This window comes from Amblyomma mixtum, chromosome 1, assembly GCF_055824585.1.
Source record: "Amblyomma mixtum isolate Tamu chromosome 1, ASM5582458v1, whole genome shotgun sequence".
Lineage (NCBI taxonomy): Eukaryota > Metazoa > Arthropoda > Arachnida > Ixodida > Ixodidae > Amblyomma > Amblyomma mixtum.
This window is the reverse complement of record NC_143012.1, coordinates 303730658-303753769: the sequence shown is the minus strand read 5'-3', so window position 1 is coordinate 303753769 and position 23112 is coordinate 303730658. Positions and strand designations below refer to the sequence as shown.

The 23112-nt window shown below is 46.5% G+C and overlaps 1 protein-coding gene across 1 annotated transcript; it reads left to right on the top strand.

Moving 5' to 3' along the window:
- Positions 1–1960: 1960 nt before the first annotated feature.
- LOC149372249 (uncharacterized) lies at positions 1961–21727 on the top strand. Its single transcript, XM_089568056.1, has 14 exons — positions 1961–2058; positions 2593–2880; positions 4894–5315; positions 5684–6375; positions 8367–8649; positions 10297–10330; positions 10980–11099; positions 11951–12073; positions 12924–13001; positions 14821–14931; positions 16931–17111; positions 18210–18368; positions 20189–20326; positions 21506–21727. The coding sequence occupies exons 1-14, from the start codon at positions 1961–1963 to the stop codon at positions 21692–21694; spliced, it is 2916 nt and encodes a 971-aa protein (XP_089424182.1). The 3' UTR covers positions 21695–21727.
- The last annotated feature ends 1385 nt before the right edge of the window (positions 21728–23112 follow it).

Below are 23112 nucleotides of genomic sequence, written 5' to 3'. Positions count from 1 at the left end.
CAGTGTGAGATATTCGTCGTCTTCGATGCGCGCTCATAGCATGCGTGTCATGTCTGTGCACTGCCCACCATCAGCAGCATGGTTAGCCCGTTCGCAGCAAAACAGGAAGTCTTACAAATGGCAGATAGGGGTCGGATTCATAAACTGTGCAGGTACAGAGTATCGCCGCAGCCGGGGCAGTTTTAGTGTGAAAGCACTACTTCAGACGTACCTGAACTAACCTGATCTTACCCGAGTTACTCGCTCGCGTTAGTTCGGAGGAACGTCGTGCAAGCTGCAGCCAATGGGAGGAAGCTCGGGTAAGTTCGAAGGAACGTCGTGCCAGTTGTAGCCAATGGGAGGAGGGCGCCGCACCACCTAGATCCCGTAACCGTGTGGTATTAACATAACCTGCCCACTGGATTATGAGTAAACTGACCCCTGTGGCAGGTGGCAGTTAAATTAATGATTACTCGCGAGAGGTTGCTCGGGGAGAGCAACATGGGTCGCAGAATTTCCACCGGTGGCTGTGACAGAAACAGCCACCTTCCATTGCAAACCGCTGCGCCACTGCTTCGGTGGTAGTATGAGTATTCGCCGTGATCCATGAATGTTAAGTACAGAACCACCAATTCTGCATATATGGGCATTAACCCACTACAGCTATCGCGTCATACCCTTCAGGTGGAGCTCAAGTAACCCCTCCAATTAAAGAATGAGTGCTTTTGCATGTCTATTCAGTTTAATTACGTTAAACCCTTACCATTTGTTCTAAACAAGGAAATTTGTTATTTCCAAGTACCGAAGCGCACTCAAGTCCAAGAAGGCAGAGGTCCAGGAAAGCGTTTTTGATGCTGGTCATGCGATCAAGTGGCAAACCGACGTCGTTGAGTTTTTCCGGTTGGTCCTGTTATATTTTAATCTTATCTGTAGCTTACTGCACTGTGTTGAAGGCTGGAAGAAAAATAAGTGAAAAGACAGGAATTAAAAATAATTTTGTGGTGTGTAGATCTTGTTCTTGCATCATGTTTCTCGCCTCCAGGACCTGTATTTCTCTCAAAATATGAAACGGCAACATTGCCGTGAAATAGCACGCATAACGTTAAATTACTGCTTAAGCCCGAGTAAGGAAAACCCATTTTCCGAGGAAATATTCGTTCCTTTTCTTGCTAACTTGCAAGAGCATACTTCGGTTTTGTGCGCTCACAGAACAAATTTGCTTTGAACGCGATAAATCTGTTAACTCTGCGGGATATTTTCAAACCCTTTAAATTTGTAAATTTTGACCATGGAAGCGGTGACTGAACGGCCGTGCATCAACGATTTAAGCTTGACATGCTGCTAAATGCACTGTATTACCTTATCGAAAGGTATCTCGAACATTACATTCGATGTACTTAGTAACACGTGTTCATATGTCAGTACTTTTTGTTACCGTAGTTAGTGTCCGGATGATTCTTTAAAACGCACTGCCTCCATTTCCAGTAACATGATGTTTAAAAATATTCGCGATTTTGAAATAATTTATAAAAGCTACATTACTGTGCTAAGTTCAGTTTTGTTTACTCGGATAACTGTGAAAATAGGTGTGCATCGAGCATAATTTTTTTCTCATTCTTCAACAGCAAAACAGACACCTACGCCGCGGAACAGCTACGTCGAAACTTATAAGCTTTCAAGCGATCTACTAAGAAAATATAGATAACAGTAATTTTCTCTTTAAAATACCGAGTTTAAAATGACGGAAATCGTAAGTAACCACAATAGAGTGTGGTCTAGGAAATGGTTTAACTTTCAAGGCGCGCCTTGCTATTTATGGCTCTTTTTTGTTGTTGTTGCGGCACGGGCTAAAGCACGTCAACAGAGAACAGCTTATATGAGTTATTAGACAGTGAGATTAGCGAAGCGTCTGCGAATCGATTATCGTGAGTGGCGTCTTCGATTAGGGCTTTCAGAACTGCTCAGTTATGAGGAACTTGTGATGGCTTTGTTGCTATCACACTGGGCTGGGCTCAATGAAACCCTCTTGGTCTACACCGAAGCAGTCCATGAATTCAAGTTGCTAGTAGCTGCGATACGGTACTGAATCCTACGCAAAACCCTGGCCCTTTTGTCAGCATTGGCCTGCCTAAAAAAAAGTGTGCTATATATATACGATTCGTACAGGTATCGTTTACGCAATTATGAATCCCGGATTGTGTCAGAGTAAATTCTTGATACAAAATGGGTTTTATCTTTGTCTACATTAAAAACTGCTTCTTTTTTATATTGAGTTTTTAATTATGGCGCACACTCGCAAGACTCTTCGCTTACGCATTATCTGTTGGTAGCTGGCCGGCGGTGTGCGATGGCCTTCTCACATCTCAAAACTACCAATCAAGTTAACCCACCTAAAAACTGTAGCCACCTCTGATCTCGAAAGAGGGCTGCTCGGCAGTGCGCCAGCCAATCGCAAACCGATTCAAAGTGAAACAACACCTGAACAGTTTTGTGGGACTAGCTGCTCTTTTTCCCGTCGGTCACCAGCCAGCAAATGGCGAGAAACATTTGTTGCCAGCAATGAGAAGGAAACTCAGCACTTCGAGTTTTTGTCGTCGTCTTCTTTGTGCTTAGGTTATGTGTTGTTTCCCGCCCAAAGCAGGCCGAGAGTGTGGCGCCTGCGAATGCACCGACATCCCGAGGCCCCTTCCTGCCGCTTTCCGAGTCGGAGGGAAAGTCCGCCCGGTCTGACCAAGAACAGAGCAAGGCTGGTGGGAAGAGCGAAGTGAGCGAAAGAGGGAAAAAGGACGCCAAGAGCAAGACGAGCGGCCGAGCCACAGCTGACCGGAAAGGAGAAAAAAGCGTTCTGGAAAACTCCGTCTCCAAGAGCAAGAAAGACAGCGCCAGCGACGAAGCAAACGTGTAAGTGGAATGCAGCAGAAGACTGCGACAGCTGCCCCTTAGTTTTACTTAGCACTTATCAGTAGTACCCTAGCCAAGGCACTTGCGGAAGGTCATTTGGAGTCTGCCATCGAATTCTATCGCACTGCTGAAACGAAGAAACATGTCGCTGAGCATGTTGAGGAGTGAAGACTATGAATTTTAACGCGCTACCGCTTAATGATCAAAAGGGGTGGATGTACAGCCGTTGTCAAAAGTTTATAGCCCAGTAGGGTCTGCATCTAAGACGTGCAGTGGGGCTGCATATGTGGCAGTTCTAATCATCGGAGGAAAAGGACCACGGTTCATCTTAGTTTCAAGAGATTTTGAATTCTGGGAACTCATAACAAGCCAGACGGCTTTGGCCAGAATTAAACCCTTCTGCATCTTAAACTTTTCGACGAAGGCTGTTGCGCTCCATGTTTCTGACTGCCTGAATTGCAGAGTTTGCGAAAGTGCTCTAAAATCAGGGCTTCCCTAAAGGCACCTTTTTAAAGCTTGCTTGCCCTTGATGAGCTGTAATTAAGCCGCTAGCGACGCCTTGTAACTATTAAGCAGACTTAAACGCTTATTTTAAATGGAAGGTGGCAAGCAGCTTTTACTTTAAGAAACAAATAAGTTCTATAGAGACGGAAGCATTCATGGATGGTCTTACAGCCGGTATGACAAAACAACTCCGATGCTCACCATGAAGTTGAATGCGGTACTTAGTGGCTTTATAGAGTACTTGAAAACCTCGATCGTGTAAGGCCTGGAAGGCTAAAAAGTGAAACTCGTAGCTCCTGCACCAGACTTAATATCCCATGAAATAAAAAAGACCGTGAGGTGGAAGTGGTTGGATTAGCTTTCACGCGAATCGGCAAATTTTTCTTCAAAACTGCGGTAGTGAGAATTGTTTTTTGACCTACATATCTTTCGTGATTGCGAAATATTCATGGCCAGTGCACGGCGAGCTCAAAGCACCTGGTGAAACGATCAAACGACGATATTCTTCCAACATCAAGCCGCGCAAGGATCATTATCTTTGTCGGTCTGCAATAAGTTGAACCATTGAAGATGTAACGACATCCCTTGGAAACGTCTTCGGATCCTCCAAAGCAGCTTTCAGCAATACCAGCAAAATATGAGTTACATCATATTGGTGGTTGACTAAATATTGTGCTGTTATGCGTGACTCATGAACTGACGAGTTTCATGCCATAATAAATCATTACAATAAAGGTACTATAATGCTAACAAATGGGTACTATAATTTAATTCAAGCTGCCGTGGTGGCTCAGTGGTTATGGTGCTGGGCTGCTGACCCAAAATAAGGGGGCTCGATCCCGGCCGCGGCGATCGCATTTCGATGGCGGCGAAATGCTACAGACCCGTGTATCTGCGATGTGAGTGCACGTTAAAGAACCCAAATGGTCGAAATTATACAGATCCCGAAACTATGGGGTCTCTTATAGCCTGAGTCTTCTTGGAACTTTAAGCCCTATAAAACCTAAACCTATAATTTCATTCGTACCCTTCGACGAAAGTCTCACCCTATTTTATTTTTTTTTATTTGTTCTGTTGCGAAGAAGTCTATCATAAAAGGAGGCGAAAAGAGCATCAAACGTGCGGCGAACGCTTAGCGGCCATAGCTACGTCTTCCAAATGCTCTAGTCAGTCCCATGTTCCCCGTCCCTTATAGTTCACGCATATAGCAATCTTAATGCAAGATGATAGAAAGTGAGCACACATCTTTGGCACACAATAGCAAAAACTATAAAGACACAGCAAAGACAATAGCAAGACAACGTTTTTTGAAAACATACACGCATAAGTGCTGTTGAGCTAAATTCCTTGCTTCCCAACGTCATCCATCAGGCTGCTGATAATGGTCGATTGCGCTCAAATATGATCTAAGTATAACTGGCAGCATAATAATAGTACAGGTATAGAGCGTAAATGCTGTTAGATTAGGATTTCTCAATATACACGCTTTCGGCTTCTATTGTCTTCAAGGTCCCTCACGACACCGGAAAAAGATGGCGCTGATGTCGAGGATGGTAAAAAGGCGAGCGGCCGGCAGAAGCAGAACAAACAAGGAGCAAAGGCAGCGGTGTCCGGCAAGAAACAGTCGTCTAAGGAACAAGACGAAACGGTGTCCGACGGAGGCAAGGAGAGCGTCAAGACAGTGGACGCGAGCTCCACGCTCAAGACAGCTGCGTCAAAGACGATTAAGAAGAAAGCGGAGAAGAAAGGACGGTCAGGCGGTACTGGTTCCTCACCGCCCCCTCTAACCACTGGGACGACGAAGAGCTTCACCAAGAACACTACGCCAGAAGACTCAGCGGCACCGCAGCAGCATGTCCAGTTCTCGCACGTGTTGTACTGGGACCGTACACCATCAGTCGCATCTGCTTCCAGAGGCGACGTCGAGACAGGTACGGTACCCTTCATAAGTTCCTAAGCCGCTTCGTGTGTGAACGTACGAGAGTCGCTGAAGCGCTCTTCTATCGTTTTCAGAGCACTCCACAGGTTCTAGACAAAGGCTATATTGGAAGGGAGTACAAAATACAGGCCGCCTTCCGTGCAAAGCCTTTAAACTGGGTAAAAAACATTAGAGGTGCAAGCTGTCCCACAGTCTTTGAAGCACTCCAACGCACCGTACGACCTCGCAAATTTATGACAGCGAATTGTTCATGTAGCGCGTGGCGGCCTTGAAGCCTGAAAAGTTTTTCATCTCTTGACATTGCCAGAACACTCTGCCGGCGAAGATAACACTCATTTCTTTCTTGCTGTTCAATTGCAGGGTCAATCTCGGGTACTCTTTTCTCCAAAGAGCCAACGCAGTGCTTCTATGTTACGGAACAGCGACAGCAGGTCTACAAGAAAAGGAGCCCTTCGATGAGCGGTTCTCCCAGACGGCGCCTGCATTCGAGTGTCGTTCGTGGCAGCAAGAAAGCTGTCATCGGCACTGGCAAGCGCGCCAGCGACGACATCGAGGGTGATTCAGGCTCATCGGCTGGTCGCAGCGAGACGTCCGAACAGCCCCGTTTTTTCGACGCGTCTTTCGGCGTCTCCGAGAGCAAGCGTTACTTCGTCATGGACTTCAGCGGCCATGTCCCCAGCAGCCGACGCGAGAGGAGCCGACGCCACAAGGACGTCATCATGTCCAAGCGAAAGCTACTGCGTCGCAAGCGAAAATCGACCAATCTGACTGTAGAGGGGCGCGTGAGGAGCGAAGGCGAACCTCGAGTTATCCTTCCCGACCATCGGGGAGACCTCGGAGGCGACTCAAGCAGAAAGACGAGGCGGCCACCACGCGAGAAGCCCTGGGTGGAGAGGGTGGACGAGTCGGCGGCGTACAACCCATTTCTAGCGACCGACGTTTCTTTTCGCTTGAGACGTTCGCTGTCCAAACCGGGGCTTCTGTGGAAACTTGGAAAATACTGCGCAGAGCGGGGCGACAGCCTGAGAAACCTGCTTGCCCGACACCAGCAGGTACAGTCAAACTTATCAGAAAACTACTGGTATGGTTGGTGAGTATAGGTTAACTGATACGGCACAAACATGAACTTCTGAAGAATAGAGACAACAGCCTTTTCTCAATAATGTGGCGCGCTTACGATAAACCTAGTCGACAGTCCCTGCCTGGCAGTCGAGTTTCACTTCTCCCCTGACTTTTAGATTACTTTAGCTCATCGAACGCAGGAGCAGGAAATATAAGAGGTTGAGTGAACGATTATTTATTTTTTCACGACATTATTAGGGCCAGAAAGTAATGATGATCACGACAACGATGATACGTAGGCTGTCTTAACGAAATAATCAAGGACCGAATTCCATATGAGTGGAGGCAACAAGGCATAGTTCAAAACGGTTACCGCAATTCTTTTCCGATTCGTCACGGTAAGACTCATTTTGCCTCAGGGGACATAGTATAAAACTTATGGTTTTTGTACAAGCAGCTGTGAATCTAGGAACCGTTTAATCCAAGTTATATGAAGCGACGACACCACCTGACAGAAAACGCTAGCAGTGTCGCTTCGGTATAGGCAGCAAGTTTCCCAGTGAATTATGTGCCTGGAAACTGGTAGTTGGCATCATGTATGCTGGGCTATCCGTTCTCATCATGAGCAGTATTCAGTCTAAATATAGTTCATTTCTCATCGTGAGCAATATTCAGTCTAAATATAGTTCATTTCTCATCATGAGCATTATTCAGTTTAAATATAGTTTATTCGCGTCTAGTTTCATAGCGGTTTTCGAGATCGTCTGCGTCTCAAGGCAGAAGCACGGGAAGGTTGGTACAACATTTTAAAGAAAGGTAAACTAGCGCAAAACACTAGACGAAGCAACTCAAGTCCAATCCGCCAAAAGAGAAACACATACTCAGAAAAAAAGAAAGGCAACAAGCAAAACAAAACACAACATGACAGGCAACTCGATGCAAGAGATGCATCGTCATCGAGTCAACAGGAGAGATAGGTGATCTCCCTTTCGATCAGGTGAGCAGATGGTGAATGGGCAGCGCGTTGTGAGTCTGTGGAGACAACGCTATAAGTCACGCTATAAATCGTTTTCTTCCTTCATCTCGTGTTTTGCGCTGGTTTACCTTTCTATAGACCATGTCCGTCGTTAATTTCTGCCTTGTTGACCAAAACGAAGTAATTTCCGTGCTTTTCGGGTCATGCTGTGTGCTTCATATCCCCTGCTCAAGTGCTTAGGAATCCAAAGAAACTCTTCATAGCTGCCGCTCTCGTACTTTTATACTTTTCGGTGTCGAATGGTGCCCTCCTCCGCAAGAACGACATGAGATCACTCACGTTACGTCCCTCTTGTCCCCCTTGGCTCATACGTTTACTCAAAGAACCCGCTCCTGGCTGACCTGAACGATTCTCACAAGTCAGAAGGTTAATGCGGGAGGTTTCGGTTTCGACACGCAAACAAGTAAGGTGGCCCACACAGTTTTTTGCTTCGGTATAATAGAAAACAAGCTCAAGGCAAGTGAGCACCAGTCTTCTCTACTGCTCACATACAGGGCCATAAACTCACAGGGTCCAGGTGGGAGGTCGATGCTCTTGTTGTGGAGAAGGTGGCAGAGCTTTCGTTCTCGCGATTGTTTTTTCTTCCCGAGTGGAGCGTGAAGGGTCTTAATCCATGCCCATGCAACGCAGCCACACTGCAAGTGTTTTCTGTCAGGATGTGTCACGACGGGCTGCGGACAGGAAGTGCGGGCAGTGTGAGTTGTGTCCTCATGAACTGTCGATCATCCAGTAAGAGTGTAATTATTATTTGTGTAGCGAATACAATAATAATGAAATTGATTAATAATTAAATTTATTGATTATTATCAGTGCTTGATCACATTACTAAGCAACAGAGGAGGCAACGGAACTCGAAATCCTTTCGCAATTCCGCACATTAAGGAGGCTTAAGTGCACATTTAATTTTTCTTAATTCATTCCTCGTTTTTCGGGTGCCTGCACCAGGTGTTTGCCACCGCGGACACGGATCAAGGGGCTGAGCCAAAGACGTCGTTAAGCGAGCTTGAGAACAAGGCCCGCGACAGCCTCTCGAGTGGCATTGACTGGCAGCCGGAGGAAGATGACGATGGGAAGAAGTCTTCGCGTCAGGCCGACAAAGATGGGTCAAAGGCTGACCATAAAGGAGACCAGGGCGACGGGGCCCCTCACGCGGATGGTGGAGGCGCCCTGGGCGGACCAGGCGCGGAGGGAAGCGCCAAGGCCCCTGAATATGGACTGGGCGGAGCGCGTAAGTTTCAATTGTTTTCAGTGACTGGTGGCATAGGTGCTTCGCCTCAAAATTATACGCCCGTTGCTGACTCTGAATTGCGCCTAACGTTCAGCTCATCTTCAGCACAAGTTTGGCAAGAACTAGTGCATTAAACGCACATCGCTGTAGGTCGTTTATTCGATTTTGGCTATATGAAAAATTCTTAGCGCGGTAGCGTCGAGGCTGCTATTCTGCAGGAAATCCGGCGTTGTCGGCGGTGTTGTGAGCAAAAAAGCAGATGGTTCACCTGTTATGTTGGTCATGTGAGCTTGTGACGTCATCACAACCCACCCATCATGGCGGGTGGCTACCTGTACACTGAATTGTGAGCAAACTGACCACTCTCGGAGGTCGCAGTTATATATTAATGATTGGTATTCAGAAGTTGCTCGTGCTGGATCTCGCAAGCTCAACTAGGGCAGTGGAGCAGCGCTTAATCGCTGAACAACGGCGCCAGGAGGGGTACGAGTTCTCCCAGGGGTCTATGAATGTAAAGGCGAAAATGACCGTTTCCGCATATATGGGCAGTAAACATTTGATGCTATTGCGTCATTCCCTAAAGGCGGCGCTTAAATGATGCTTAGAATTTCCCGTAGTAACCATATTGTTACGTGCGGCAAGCCGATGAATACACTGCGAAATGACAGATGGCTACGGCATGATTTAATGGCGGACGGCCTGGCACAGCGCTCCAAGCCGCGCCATGCCCACTTCGTCGTCTTCTATTCTATGGCATTATTTTCCGGTGTTCTCAAGGTCGGAAGCCTGAGCCTCAAACAAATAAAGTTAACATGACCTGCGAGTGAAACATTGCGACATACTTTGCCGTCTGCAAATAAACATTTGTATAAAGTCCGCATATCGCCCTTCTATATTGTATGATTTGTCCCATCAAATCACATCGCCCGGTAGTCAATACTAGGTTTTTCTGGTAAGCTGATCACTAGTTTTCAAAATTTCCTTTTGGAGTTATGTAGACGGCTGCTTTGCCTGCAGGCTTTTCGAAAGCGCATGCATTTTGGCACGATGTTGCCAAAATTAGGTGAGGGTAATCGAGTTTTCAAAATTCTAAAATCTTACATGGCTATTACTAATAACCTGCTACTAATATCTAATTGCAACCAGGTGTATAACTGTAATAGTTGGAAAGTTAAGAAATCAATTAACCAGCTGAGTAGTTATCTTTATTTACCTGTTTTCTGATTTCCGCCGGCACTGGTATTACCTGCCGCAGAAACAGTCTTCTTAACTCAGTCTAATTTTTAAAATTAGTGATCAGCTTCTCATAAATGCACTGTATATATTGTTCGGTGCGGTCAGCTGTTAATTTTCGCCGGGCTTATCTTGCAGCTATCAGGACATTGAAGAGAGGTTTCCTCCTCTTGACCGCTTTTGTATTCTCAGTACTGGAAGGATACGTGAAGTTGCAAGAATACATGAAGCACCTTCATTTCATTGACCATGAACTTAACTGCGGTGCTCTAAGTTCAGCCCTTTGTGCTCAACTTGTCGAACGGGTCCGTTCATTGCGGCATGATTTAAGCTTTGCATGTATTTGTGGCGTGGCGTGTTTTCTGATGCCATCGGCTAAAACGCGTTTCTCTTTTGTCTCGGCTGCTGTCACAGACGAGCTGGAGGCAGTAATCCTGGAAGAAAAAGAGTAAGTTCTTTTCATCATACTTTTTCGATTCTCCCTTCAAACTCGGTGTCCGGGCAATAATTCCGCGCTATAATTTCGTTGCCCGGCATAATAAAGCCTTCCAGGTAGTGTTTCGTTAATATTTTTTTTTCTCATTCTTGCTGCCTTTAGTGCTTCGTCTGTGTTCTTTTCAATAAGACAAGTATGTTATGAATAGCGTACGTTCTTACAGCCGTCCACAAACTTTTTAAGAGAGTTTGGGCGGCTTGCCCCGGATGCTCCAGCAGCATATGATGGACTTCTAGGTTCACGTTGTTTTTGTTGTTGTTGTTGTTGTTCTGGGCCCGGACTGAGTGCATCGTTCACTCTGCGCTCCAACCACAGCAGGTAGAGGAATTTTTAACGGCAAGCAAAACTGGTGACACGCACACAAAAGACATGATGCATTAATGACTCCGTCCTTCTAAGAAAAAAAACATTCCTGGCTGCGAATGGAGCGCACAGCAGTTGAAGACTGGTAAGAAAGGCAAATAGGCACTGAGTACGCGCTCAGAAGCGAGCTACCCCGCACTATAAGGGAACATCTATTGGTTTCATTGACGCACCACGGAGCGTGTTACATATATCAGAGAAAACTTATCAAAGGGGGACGCTTATCTTTGCCTTTCAGGAAAGCGAAAGTCCTGAGGACAGCCGTGCTTCTGGCTTTGACGTATGGAGCCAGCTTCGGAACAACAGCCGCGTACGGGGCATCCAACGCTAACGACCTCCTCACCAAATACTTGATAAAGTAGGTCTTGGGACGTACGGAATGTGTATTTTCATAAGCCATCTGTCTGCAAGAGCTCGTCGTGTCTTCTTCAAATTAACTTTGTTACACCCACGGGAGCTTTCTACCCATTGTCTTGCTCGACTTTGCTAGTATAGCACACAAACTAGCTTCAAAACGAACGGAATGAAATAGGGTAACACAAATTTACGATAGCGCAATGCGAGGGTTGTGCCAACGTTGAACTTGGCTTGAATTGTTAGCTTGCTCTTGTTGTTGACTTGTTTGTTATCTTATTTTGTGTTTATGGTCTCCTAATTCCTCGTTTTTCTGGTGCGTGCGCACTGTATTGAAATATTGCGCATTATTGCGCATTATATTGCGTGCACATTATTTTTCGTGATGCACCTTTGCTGTGGCGCTTATGCTTTAAGAAACTTCGGCCGGGACTTGAAGTTCACAAAGTGTTTTTCTTTGTATTTGTTACCTTTTCCTTCTCTGTTCACAAGTGGTACACATAGTCCCCTTGTCTTGCGCGTATTAAAAAAATAATTTCAATTCCTCCGTTTATGCCAGTTGTGCCACTTGCACTCGTATAGAAAGCCTATTTTATCAGTTTCGACACGAAATACTTGAACTTTCCTGATGAATTTCGGCACCGCAAAAGCTCTCACTCTGTTCAAAAAGAATTTTAAGCATAGCTACATGCTATTCCACCGTCCTTGCCACCTGGCATTGAGCCCCAAATGGAAGTTTCGTAATAATAAGCTATTAATTTTCTATTCCCAACGTAGTATTCGAGCATTTAAGCCAATCTTACGATAATCTCTTGCAGTCTAAGCCCAAGTGCGTTGTTTTCTTTTCCTTTTAAGGAACATCGACTTGCCAGATGTCAGCCTCAACTACGTCACATGGCTGCTGGTGCACGTTCCATTCTGCTTGATGCTCATGCTGGTCGCCGCAATGATCATAAATTTGGTCCACACCAGGGACTAGTGAGTGGCCGCCCAATGAGGAACTTTTTGCGAAAAAAAAAAGGAAACTAGCAGCCTCTGTACAAGCCGTCGAGGTTTTAAATACGATAGCACAAACCACGGAGATCAGCATGCTGATTGAGTGCGCACTAACTCCCCACAAATCATTTCGCTGTGAGCGCCGTAGTTTCCTTGGCAGGGGTGTAACTTAGAATAAGGCCATTGCGTTTAAAAGTAAAGCAAATACTGCCTTTTGTCTTTTGACGCATAGTCATTTCACCGAGTAGGCGTCCGATCAACCGCCTTATGCACAGTCGTGAGAAATGTTCGCGGAAACATTTTGAGCACTCATTTATTGATGACTCATTTTATTTTATTTTTATTGATGACTCACTCATTTTATGAGTGACAAGCACTTTTTTTCCTGTTTTCTGACTAGCTTTTCTCATCGCGGATAATATCCTAAAGTCGTTCTCAAGTGTTGTAGAGAAATAACATAGAAATTCGCAGTTTTGTCCAGAAAGTTTGTTCCCTTTTATATTTCTCACGAGTGTACACCTGATTTCAGCCCGCGATTCCAAGCGAAGCATCAGACTGGCAGGAAATCAGACGCATATATTAATAGTGTCAAAGGAAATACCCATCCGACATGTGAAATGTTTGGTGCGTACTCCGTCTGTTACGCAACACAGGCTGGCACGCTAATGTAATTAAGCACTCTTTAAAAAACTAGGTCGACCGAACTTATTGATAAGTCACCGATAACAGACTGAACTGATCCGGATCTGACCCAGGTCACGTTTTTATAGATAAAGCTTTTCAAATATTTCGCAAAATATTTATTTTTTTGCTTCATTGTGTTCTCCAACAGCGACATCCCCGAGACAAATGACGCTCCGCCCAGTGACGTCGTTATCCGCGACCGGCTTCACATCATGGGACGAATGAGGTACGCAGAAACGACACGTGCAGTGCTTCAAGCACGCAAAACGTGCTAGAAAGACTTAAACTTTCAGCGTGGTCGTATTTTCGCGACTAACTTAACGTTGCATCAATACTTCAGCTTTCTTAAATCAGGGCCGAATTGCGAAATGCTCACAGCATCAAAACAATCACAAAAAGACCCCAGAGCCCTTCTCCTATTCGCTGGCACGGACTGTCGGATATATCGACCAATAAGAGCAAGGCTGATTGATCCGTTTGTGGCAGGTTTATGATTTCGTCGCACCATAATTCGGCGCCTATATAGTTCGTTTTAATCGAAGCTTCGGTATGTAAGAAACGGCTGCACATCTGCTCCGATGTTGCCCCCTAAATGAGCACGAGCTGAAATCGGCAACGCACCTCACACTGCTGCCTTACTGTACTCATGGACAACTTGAAGTGGGATATTCATCTACGTCTCACTGCCGGTAGTAGATCCCGGGCATTCTGTTAGGCGAGTTCGACCTCCCCAGTACTAGCGGCTGTGGTGATGCATTTGGTCGCAGTAAGAACTACGTCATGCCTTTGCTTGCTGTTTTCGTTAAAGGGACACTTAAGACAGCTGCTTCCAATTCTGGATTTTAGTTGTAATGATTCGATCGCTATTTCATGCCAATATTTATGTTTATCGGCAGCTAGAGCCGTGTTTATTACTGAGTAAATTAGACTGATTTTTCCCGCTACAAGATTCAAACCTGTGACGTCAAGATCGAAATGGAATCCGTGATCACCTTTTGAAAGACAATCGTGGCGCAGCCTAGCCTCAGGGATCCGCGCTTTACGACCGGCCGCGGTTTGCTTGAGAAAACGGCCGGTGGTGGCCACATGTGCATTTCTTCTCCCTTTTTATAGTTCGTAAAACCTCCATTTTCAGACAGACTTCCGTATTTTGCATTGCAACGTGGTAATCTACCGATACAAAACCATCACACCCACCATACCATACCATACCATACCATACCATACCATACCATACCATACCATACCATACCATACCATACCATACCATACCATACCATACCATACCATACCATACCATACCATACCGCACCAGTAACATACAATGTCATACAAACTGTGTTGTGTGCCATCATTTGCGGCACCTACCGAGGCCAAGGAGGCGGAACGTTAAAGAATATTAAAATCGGCGACCATTTTTAAAATCTCTCCAAATGCATTAATGTGAGCCACGAAATGGTCTCTAACAGGCTTTCAGGTCATGAAGTGGACGCAGTAATTGTTTGATGTTTGTTGTAGCAATAGCGGCAATCGGGACCCCCTTTGAGCAAAAACATGGCGCTTCAAGAAATGGTTTGCGAAAAAAAAAAGTACTTCGAAAGACGCTTCCGCACGATCCAGTAAAGAATAGCGACCACTTCTCCCTGTTGCCGTTCCTAGTAGTTTTTCTCTAATATTTTAGTTTTCTACCTTCGGGTATGCCAAAGCTAATTTGTCCGTTCTCGGACATGTTCAGTTCTTATTACAATTGGTTTTAAGCCAGTTATAAGTCAGTGGTGCGGACAAGGCAATATTTTTCATATTTACTTCAAAACCTCATAATTCTGTTCAGCGCATGCCTTTATTTTAATTTTTTGGAAGTGGTTCTCTGTGTAACGAACGTGGAGATGAAAAGCGCGTTTCTGTGACATGCGCTGTATTTAAAGGCCTCTAAACTTCACGTTTAGCAGCCTTATATTACAAAGGTCACGTATTTTCTACATCTCTGCTTTATATATTTGTTGATGAGGTAAGGTAATAATCGAAGCTCCTGTCTGAACGTCCAGCTACGGCGAGTACATCGTTGCTTTCCTGGTGGGAGCGGCCTTGATCCTGCTGGCATTTCGGGAGCCCATATTCATGAAGGACGGATGGGGACACATTCTTGGCATAGAAGGGTGAGCTACGGTAGAATTACCGTGTTTAAATTTGAGGCCGAATTTCTCGGTGTAAACAAGAGAGCTTACACGTGCTGTGGAAAGGCAGTGCAGTGCCATACTTTACAATTTATTACTTTTTCTTGTGATGAGCTGCCCGGAAAAACATTTTCTTTAGCTCCACAAGACTTACCTGGCAACTTTCACACTGCTGCTTGAAGTGTACTGAGTAATTGGCACATCATCTTTCTTTGCAAGTGAAATACCACTCACAAGTGTTTAAACAACCTTTTCTCCTCGTCATTTTTTGCAACCATCTCTGCACTGTCGTATACATCCCGACGCGAGCTAATACGTAAGTGTTATCTTGTCTTTACCTTTCAGTCGAAGTAACTTTTAAAGCTATCATTATTGCCCCCAGCTGCCTCTCTACCAATGCGCGTGTCGAACGTCAGGAGTACGAGGTCTGTTAGAAAAGTATCGGACCTTTGGCCGAAGAAAAAAAACTGGCATAACTGGAGCGTTGGAAACCTAATAACCTTCAAAGTAGTCTCCTTGGGGCTCCATATACATCTCCCAGCGGTGCTGCCATTGTTGGAAGTGTTCCGAAAAGGCCCTTTTCGGAATGGAATTTAGCTCTGCTGTCGTTGCAGCCATAATGTCCTTTCTTTTCTGAAATCGCGCTCCTTTCAATGACCTCTTGATTTTAGGAAACAGCCAGAAGTCGTAGGGGGACATATCAGGAGAGTAAGGAGCCTGTTGAACTACATGAGTCTGGTTTTTCGCCAGAAAAGTCTGAATCAAATGCGAGGAATGTGCAGGAGCAATGCCGCGAGGGATGCGCCAATTTCTTGTTGACCTCAATTCCGGTCTCTTGCGCCACACAGCACCAACTAGGCGATGGAGGACATCCCTGTAGTACTCTTTAGTCATTCTTTGATCCTGTGGGGTGCGTACTCGTGGTGTGCCACACAGAGGGAGTCAAAAAAGCAGTCAGCATCACTTTGACATTGCTGCGCACTTGGCGGGCCTTCTTTGGTCTTGGTGACGTGGAATGCGCCCTCTGTGACGACTGGGATTTGGTTTCCGGTTCGTACCCGTACACCAAAGACTCGTCACTAGTGATTACGGCGTCGGTGAAGTCAGGGTAACTGTTTGTGGAATCCAGCTGAGACTTCAACACGAAGCTGCTTTTTCTCCACCGTCAGCAGCTTCGGCACGAATTTCGCCGCAACTCTCTCCGTGGCCAAATCTTCGGTGATAATGGAATGTGCAGAAAAATTGCTGACGTCCACCTCTTCCGCAATTTCTCGGATAGTCACACAACAGTCCCGCATCACCACAGCGTTCACTTCGGCAATTACCTGGTAATTTAGGCATGTTGATGGCCGACCGGAGCGTGGCTCTCTCCACAGATGTGCGGCCGTCTTTAAACCAGTTGCACCACTGCTTAATCTGTGTGCTGCTCATAGCATCATCACCGAAAGCCGTCTGAACATTTCGAATGGTTTCCACTTGGCTATCGCCAAGTTTCTGGTAAAATCTGAGGTAGTCGCGCTGCTCCTCTCGCTCCGCCATTTTCCTAGCAACAAAAAACCGACGAGAGCACTGCGCACTGCCTCACTCAAACGCTGCTTCCCAGCGACTGACGCTATCGGCAGGCGGGAAAAAATTCGTGCATGCACACGAGGGTTCAAGATCGGCTGCTGTAAGCGCGCTTGTTTCATATCCATCAGGTGTTCGCAAAAAAAAAAAAAATAAAGTCGGATACTTTTCTAACAGACCTCGTATGTTTCACTTTGAGGTCCTGAACATGGAGCTCGAGCGGTTGACGGGGGTCATGGCCTTGTTTTTCTGAGCATATTTGCGCAAACGAAGAGAACGGACAAGAAGCAAATAATATTCGCTCTCAACTCTCTTACGCTTCTACTATACCGAGCAGCTTGTGCATTATGGTGTTTGCATATACTGACAGGCATTCACTGAAATATAAACCAAGATGTGTTGGCGTTATGCGTAGCGAGGTGACGGACGCATCGGTGGGCATCGTGATCGGCATGCTCGCCTTCCTGTTCCCGGCGGACATCCTCCCCGAGGCGCACCAGACGCAGATCATCGAGTGGGCCGACATGCTCAAGCGGCTGCCCTGGGGCGTCATCTTCATCCTGGGTAGCGCCTCCACCATCACGACCGCCATGGAGGTGCGTCTTCTACTCAGCTACTGTGCCGATCTGGAGGCTGCTGCGAGGACAATGGTACTCGCGTAGCGCCTCTCTCTCTCTCTCTCTCTCTCTCTCTCTCTCTCTCTCTCTTTGACAGCTCTCGTATTTCCTTGCCCCATTTCCTTTGCTAGGAAAGTGCCGAAGTGCCATAGCGCTCCATCTGAGGTGTCAACTTTGTACTGAACGCGCATGAAAATGCGTTTTTGGCACTCCCATGTTCATTACTGGTGCAATGCTAAATTAAGCTGACGAGAACGCGTGGCGACAAGGCATTGGAAAAAAAATAAATGGCGTCACATTATGAGTCGGAAGAGACCTGCGTGGATTAGAAAAGGAATGCGATCTTTTAACATGCTGCCTGATATCACCAGGACGGCATGCACTTAGCGACAAAATGAAATGCTTAGAGCAGGTAACTGTTGGTCTCTCACAGTAACAGAGCACACACTAAGCGAAGAAAAAAAAGTGTCAGGGTTCCAACGTATTTAAGCCGAGTAGACGAGCTAAAGCGTGTGTTTGACGTGGTTCGCTCGTGGTTTTGCTTTGCTGGGTCGTCGGCACGTCTTGCGACGATATTACTTCGATAGTACTATTAGTTGATGAAGACGACTTTGGGCAATGCACAGCGTGATATTGTGTTGCCGGTTATCACGACGCGTGATCAGCTGTGGCGATGGCATAGTGCTCTCGTGCAGTGGCCAGCGAAGCTGATCTGTTCATGCCGCCACGGGTTCGAATGCCAGCCGCAGCAGCATTTATTTTATTTGTGGTTTGGCCAGTGTCACCCTCAAGGTGAAGCTTCACACAAACTCGGTGAGCCGGTCATACCTCGTGAAGTAGTTAGTGCTTTCTCACTAAAACGCAAAAATGGTTAGCAGAGACACGAATAGAGTGGCTTGGAAGTGTGCCGGTGTATGATTCCTCTGCTGGCTCAAGAAATAGCTAGCGGAGACCTTTTCCACGTAGTTAACTTGAACTAACTAATAGGATTTCAATGGAGACATCGCAACCCTGTTAGGGGCATCACAACCCTTAAACATCCGAGTTGAGCTCGCGCATCTCTCCTGGCTCCTGCAGCAAAACGGCGTATTCAAGATGCTGGAGGAGAGGCTACTCCGCCTGCCGGTGCCGCCATTTTACCAGCAGTACCTGTCCATCTTGGCCATGGGCTGCGTTGGGGAGCTCACCACCTTCAAGAGCCGCCTGGTGAACTTCTCCAGGATAGGATACAAGCTCGTGAGTTGGCCACATCTAAGCACTTTTGTCTTTTCGCGGCATATAGCATTTTTAATAGTCGAAATAAAGTGCCGAGTTGTACGTAGAGGTTCGATGCGAATAAGTGCAAATGAGACTAACTGCTGCTCAACCTTCTACGTCCATGCTAGCAGAGGCAAAGGTAAATGCAGATCTTTGGGGCTGGCGGTCGCATAGTGTAGCCTGTCAGCCCGCTCGCATTCTTTTAACGACTCTGTTTCTGCTTAGATGCTTTCATGCCATGCTATAATGAGTGAACAATTGTCATCAATTGGCAACGTGTTGCTGATAATACAAGGCTTCATATTATGAACGTGCGACAGTGAAGTAACTTTTCTGCGTCAGTAAAGTATATGGAGGACTTGACGATGCTGGGATTTCATCGATCAGTATCTCTCACTGCAACAAGCACTTCATGAGAATGCCACAACACAATAGGGGGCTATGCGCAAAAGTATCTACATAGGTACCAGCGGCTACATTGAGTATGTTCGTGGGGTTTTCATAAAGGCGTTCTACAGTATAGTTCATCCCCGTAGACGACCGTCTGTGAGCGTTCTTGTATGTGCGGATGTACGTTGCACCAAAGAAATGTGGAAGCTGCTAAGTGCAGGTGCGGACAGAAGCAAATAAAGCACGCTAAGCCTTTCTATCTCTGTTTACGTGTTGCGTAATGAAAATCCAGAGGTAAGGCATGTACGCTTTGGCAGTGGTTGACGGTAGGGTTTCTTTAAGACGCGCAGTATATCTCGGTTTCTGCTAGGGCACGCGTGATTGCGCTTATAATAGAATAGCTTGTTCTGTTTACTTATGTCCGCACCACACCGATTAGCCGGATACTGATGCGGTTTTGTTACAATGATGACCAAGATTACCCGGTCTTTTACTGGTGCAGGGCCTTTAAAGACTTAATCTTACTCGAGCCTAGTTCTTTAGCTCCAATATTTCAGCTCAGATGTTGGACTTTGCTACTGTAGGCTCCCAGCGAGGGATTCAAGAGTGTAGGCCACGTCCGACAAGCCAGCAAATCTGGGCATGCTTAGTCTTAGCGATAGCATCATTCAACACTTCAGACACTTCACTTTCAGCAGCTTTCGCAGTAGCGAGTAAAAAAGGCTACAGCACAAATGACCGACGACCGACTGGTCGCAAAAAAAAAGTAAAAAATGCGGAATTCTTTGCAGCCGGCGACTTTCTGCTGAACCTGCCGCAAGACAAATGATGAGGGAATGCCTGCCATTCTTGTTATTGGCGTTTTCGTGAACCATAGCACTGCGAGAGATTACTTCACACCGGTGATTGATCACTTGTGCTAATCTTTCTTTTTTCGTAACTACACAAAATGTATTGTTTCACATCTTGGGGGCTAACAAAAACATGCTTAGTGCTTTGTCACCGCCGACCCGGAAACTGGCTGAGGAAATTAGAGCGTTGCATGAGCAAACAGCTTCCAGGGCTTTGTTGTAAAACGATCAGTTGCTCGAGCGCTCACCAAGTACGCCCCTCAGGCACAGCCGCAAATCGGGCGTGTCTTCTTTTTTTTTTTCAAGAGGGCACCGCACAGTCCAAGAGTACAGAGCGTTGTACGAAACGCTAAACTGACATTAAATGCTATGCTTCATCGGTCAAAAAATTCGTCCCTTACTGGAAGGATGTGACGTCACGAGTCCGGAGCGTCCCCATTGGCTGGAAGAAAGGGATGCCATCCGGACGGAAGTGACATCACTTTTCGTAAAGGCATCAACAACATAATGTTATTGGATGTCGCGGTAAATTTTTGTGATTGTGTGTCTGCACCGCAGTCCCGCAAGCTGAGGCGAGAACCGCACTTCTTCCTGCTTCCGGTGAACGTGATATGCCAGCTGAGCCTGATCCTGCCTTCGGCGAGCCCCAACAACGCCATGGCCTTCGAGATGGGCAGCATGACGTCGCTGCAAATGGTGAGAGTGCACTCGAACAGAGGCTGCATGACAGGACTTTAGAGTCGAGCAGTTTTATGCCAAGCCAGGCCACTTCACTGAATAGGTGTTTCATATGGTGAATATTTGTCGCACTTGCGTGCAGAAGCATCTGCTGGGGTCCTAAAAATTTATCAGACTGCTCTGTTTATACTTCGTTAAACGACAGCGTTATCAGCAATTCTCAAAACGAAAAAAAAAACACACATTAAATCAAGGCCAAAAAATTTCCTTACTCCAACTTTTCGCAAGCGTTCCCCACCAGACATAAATAAACACCAGGTTGGGAGGGGACGCTTGTATTCCTAAAGGTGATGGTTTCCTGGTTGCACCGGGATTCGGTCGATGCATAATCGTTATATATCAGTAATAGCGAAGCGAGGACCGTGTCAACATGACTACTGCAATAACGCCACCCTAAAATGAGTAACAAGCATTTTCTCTACGCAGTGCTTAGACTGCCCGCAAATAGTCCGTACGCTCCAACAAACGCGCGCTTTGGACGGCTGGTACTTTGGGCTGTCTGGAAAAACTTTACTGCATAATTAGCGGCATAGGAAGTAAAACCAAATGGGAGTGGAATGTGTCTAGGTAGTTGAGGTGGCGAACAGATCAGGGTGTTAGTATTCCTGTGTAACGTCATGTGCTTGCACCATTACTGTTTAGTAACCTGTTATTCACTACCAGTGCCCTGGGCCGCTGGAACCACGAAATCGGATTTCAATAACACTGGGGATGAATGCGTGGCAAAAGGCAACAACAACGTACAACGTACGCTTTTATATCAGCTCGGCGTAACCAAAGCGAATTAGTGGCTCAGAAGAGTGCGGAACGCTTGCTTGCTTGCTTTGTTTTGTAGCCTTGTCTCGGTGTCATCTATGAGGGGCTATAGAAGCTGTGTTAGCTTTGCTTGATGAAGGCCTTTGATGACAAGCAGTACTTGAAAAACTAGTTTTTTTTTTTTTTTTCACTGGCTACTTCTACACATTGTCCGTTTAGCTGTGAGTTAATTCACTTCTTACCATCTGAAAGCTGCCCGGTGTCATGTTTTCGTGGAGGCAACTCAGTGCTGGGAAGGTGCTAAGGGCTCGCAACACCAGACCATAGCATACGCTGACTGCTTCCGATCTTTCAGCGTTGCGTGTTGTGCGGGTTATGCAGATAGTGCCCGGCTTCATCACCAAGGCACTGACGATCATGCTGTACATGGTGCTGATAAACTACACGGTCACTCCGATCGACAAGTCCGAGCTGCAGGCGACCACCACCATGAACCTGACCACTGTGCTTGAAGACGGCCTTGGCTTAGCTGACGTCGCCATAGACGTCGCTCAGGTCGCATTCGAGTGACAGGCACCACAAAAGCTTTAGTAGCCGCTGCGCCTGCTTGTGAAAGGCTTCATGATGCGCATCGTTTTTACCTAATTGACTATTTCAGCATCGATCGATCAGTTTTGTTATATTGTTGTCTTTCAAGCCTGTACGCCTAGATGGTACACAGTCTTCGGCACTGAAAATGAAAATTTTAACTCTGACGCTTGCTGACTGTGACTCAGTTATGGTGTTTTCACTATTCACCCCAGGCTTTGGCTTTGATAACGGCTACATTCTGGCTTGGCACAACGGTATGACCATAGATGTAAAAAAGACACACTCAAACATAAGACATCGACATCAGCGTCGGCTCACTACGTCGCAGTCGAACACTCCCGCACTCAACCGCTCACCAAAGACAATGACTTCCAGGCCGGCCAGAGCGCCTTGCTCAAGTCTTCGGACACATCGTTTGCTCTTGCGCCCTATTGAGGGATGGTTGTAGGATCACGTGCCTCCTATTCTGCGGAGGCAGCCGGTGCTCGACAGGATTTAGGTGGTTAAAAATTTACATGTCGCGTTATTCTCTCTATCTCTTCCTGTTCGCGAGTGTTTTCATGGCAGATTTAGATCGTGTGTTGTCACGGTAACAGTGGCAGATGATTTAAATAAGCGTCTGTCCGCGGTGATGTATTGCATCAATATCCAGATGTGCGCGACAGAACACAGCGGAAGCTATGCAGAGGGTAAGATGCTGCGAGAAGCATATGTAAAAGCCAGCTCTCTCGCGCTCGAAAATTACTTTCGGAAAAGAGTAGGGAAGCTGCTCAGCGGGTCGACCACGGAACGAGCAAGACCAACCGACCAGCCGGCGTCTCTAACGCACAGTTAGCAAAGTAAGGGCAAAGCAAACGCACACTGGATTGTGTGTAGCGGGCATTTCGGTGAGAGGCTTCTTGTAAGGAGTCGCCGCAGCCGATGCCGAAGGAGCAAGACACTCCTCTAGTTGCGGTACAGGGTCAGGCGGAAGCCTCAATCCGCTAGCCAACGTTAGAAAAGGACTCCTCCTCAGACGATGGAGAGTCGAAACACTGATTAGCGGATCGGAACTTCCATACCGCCCTTTGTTCATTTTGCGTCCTCGTCGTCGCCAATGCACCCTACTCGCTCTTTCTAAAATAGCTCGAGACCAGTGGAATGGTGCCGCCCCCTGCCGGCACTAACCGAAGCCGGCTAGGCCGCAAATGATTTCGATTGCGTAAGCACCATGGAGGAAAAAAAAAGCTTTTTCTTCCTCCATGGTAAGCACTCTTCACAGCTCCGAAACTGCGGAGTATAAATTTTGCCATCCAGATTCAGTTCCCTCTTACCTTCTGACTGGCGACGTTGTAGCGGCGGATAAAACTCGTACCGGGATGTACTAGCTGCCACAGCTCGCTCACTAGGTGAGGTGT

Bases quoted from the DNA above. Each gene is read 5' to 3' on its own strand.
- LOC149372249 (XM_089568056.1), top strand. From the start codon at position 1,961: ATGGCTTTGTTGCTATCACACTGGGCTGGGCTCAATGAAACCCTCTTG. The intron at 10,331-10,979 runs GTAAGTTCTTTT...TTTGCCTTTCAG, and splicing joins GTAATCCTGGAAGAAAAAGA to GAAAGCGAAAGTCCTGAGGA. The intron at 14,932-16,930 runs GTGAGCTACGGT...CGTTATGCGTAG, and splicing joins CACATTCTTGGCATAGAAGG to CGAGGTGACGGACGCATCGG.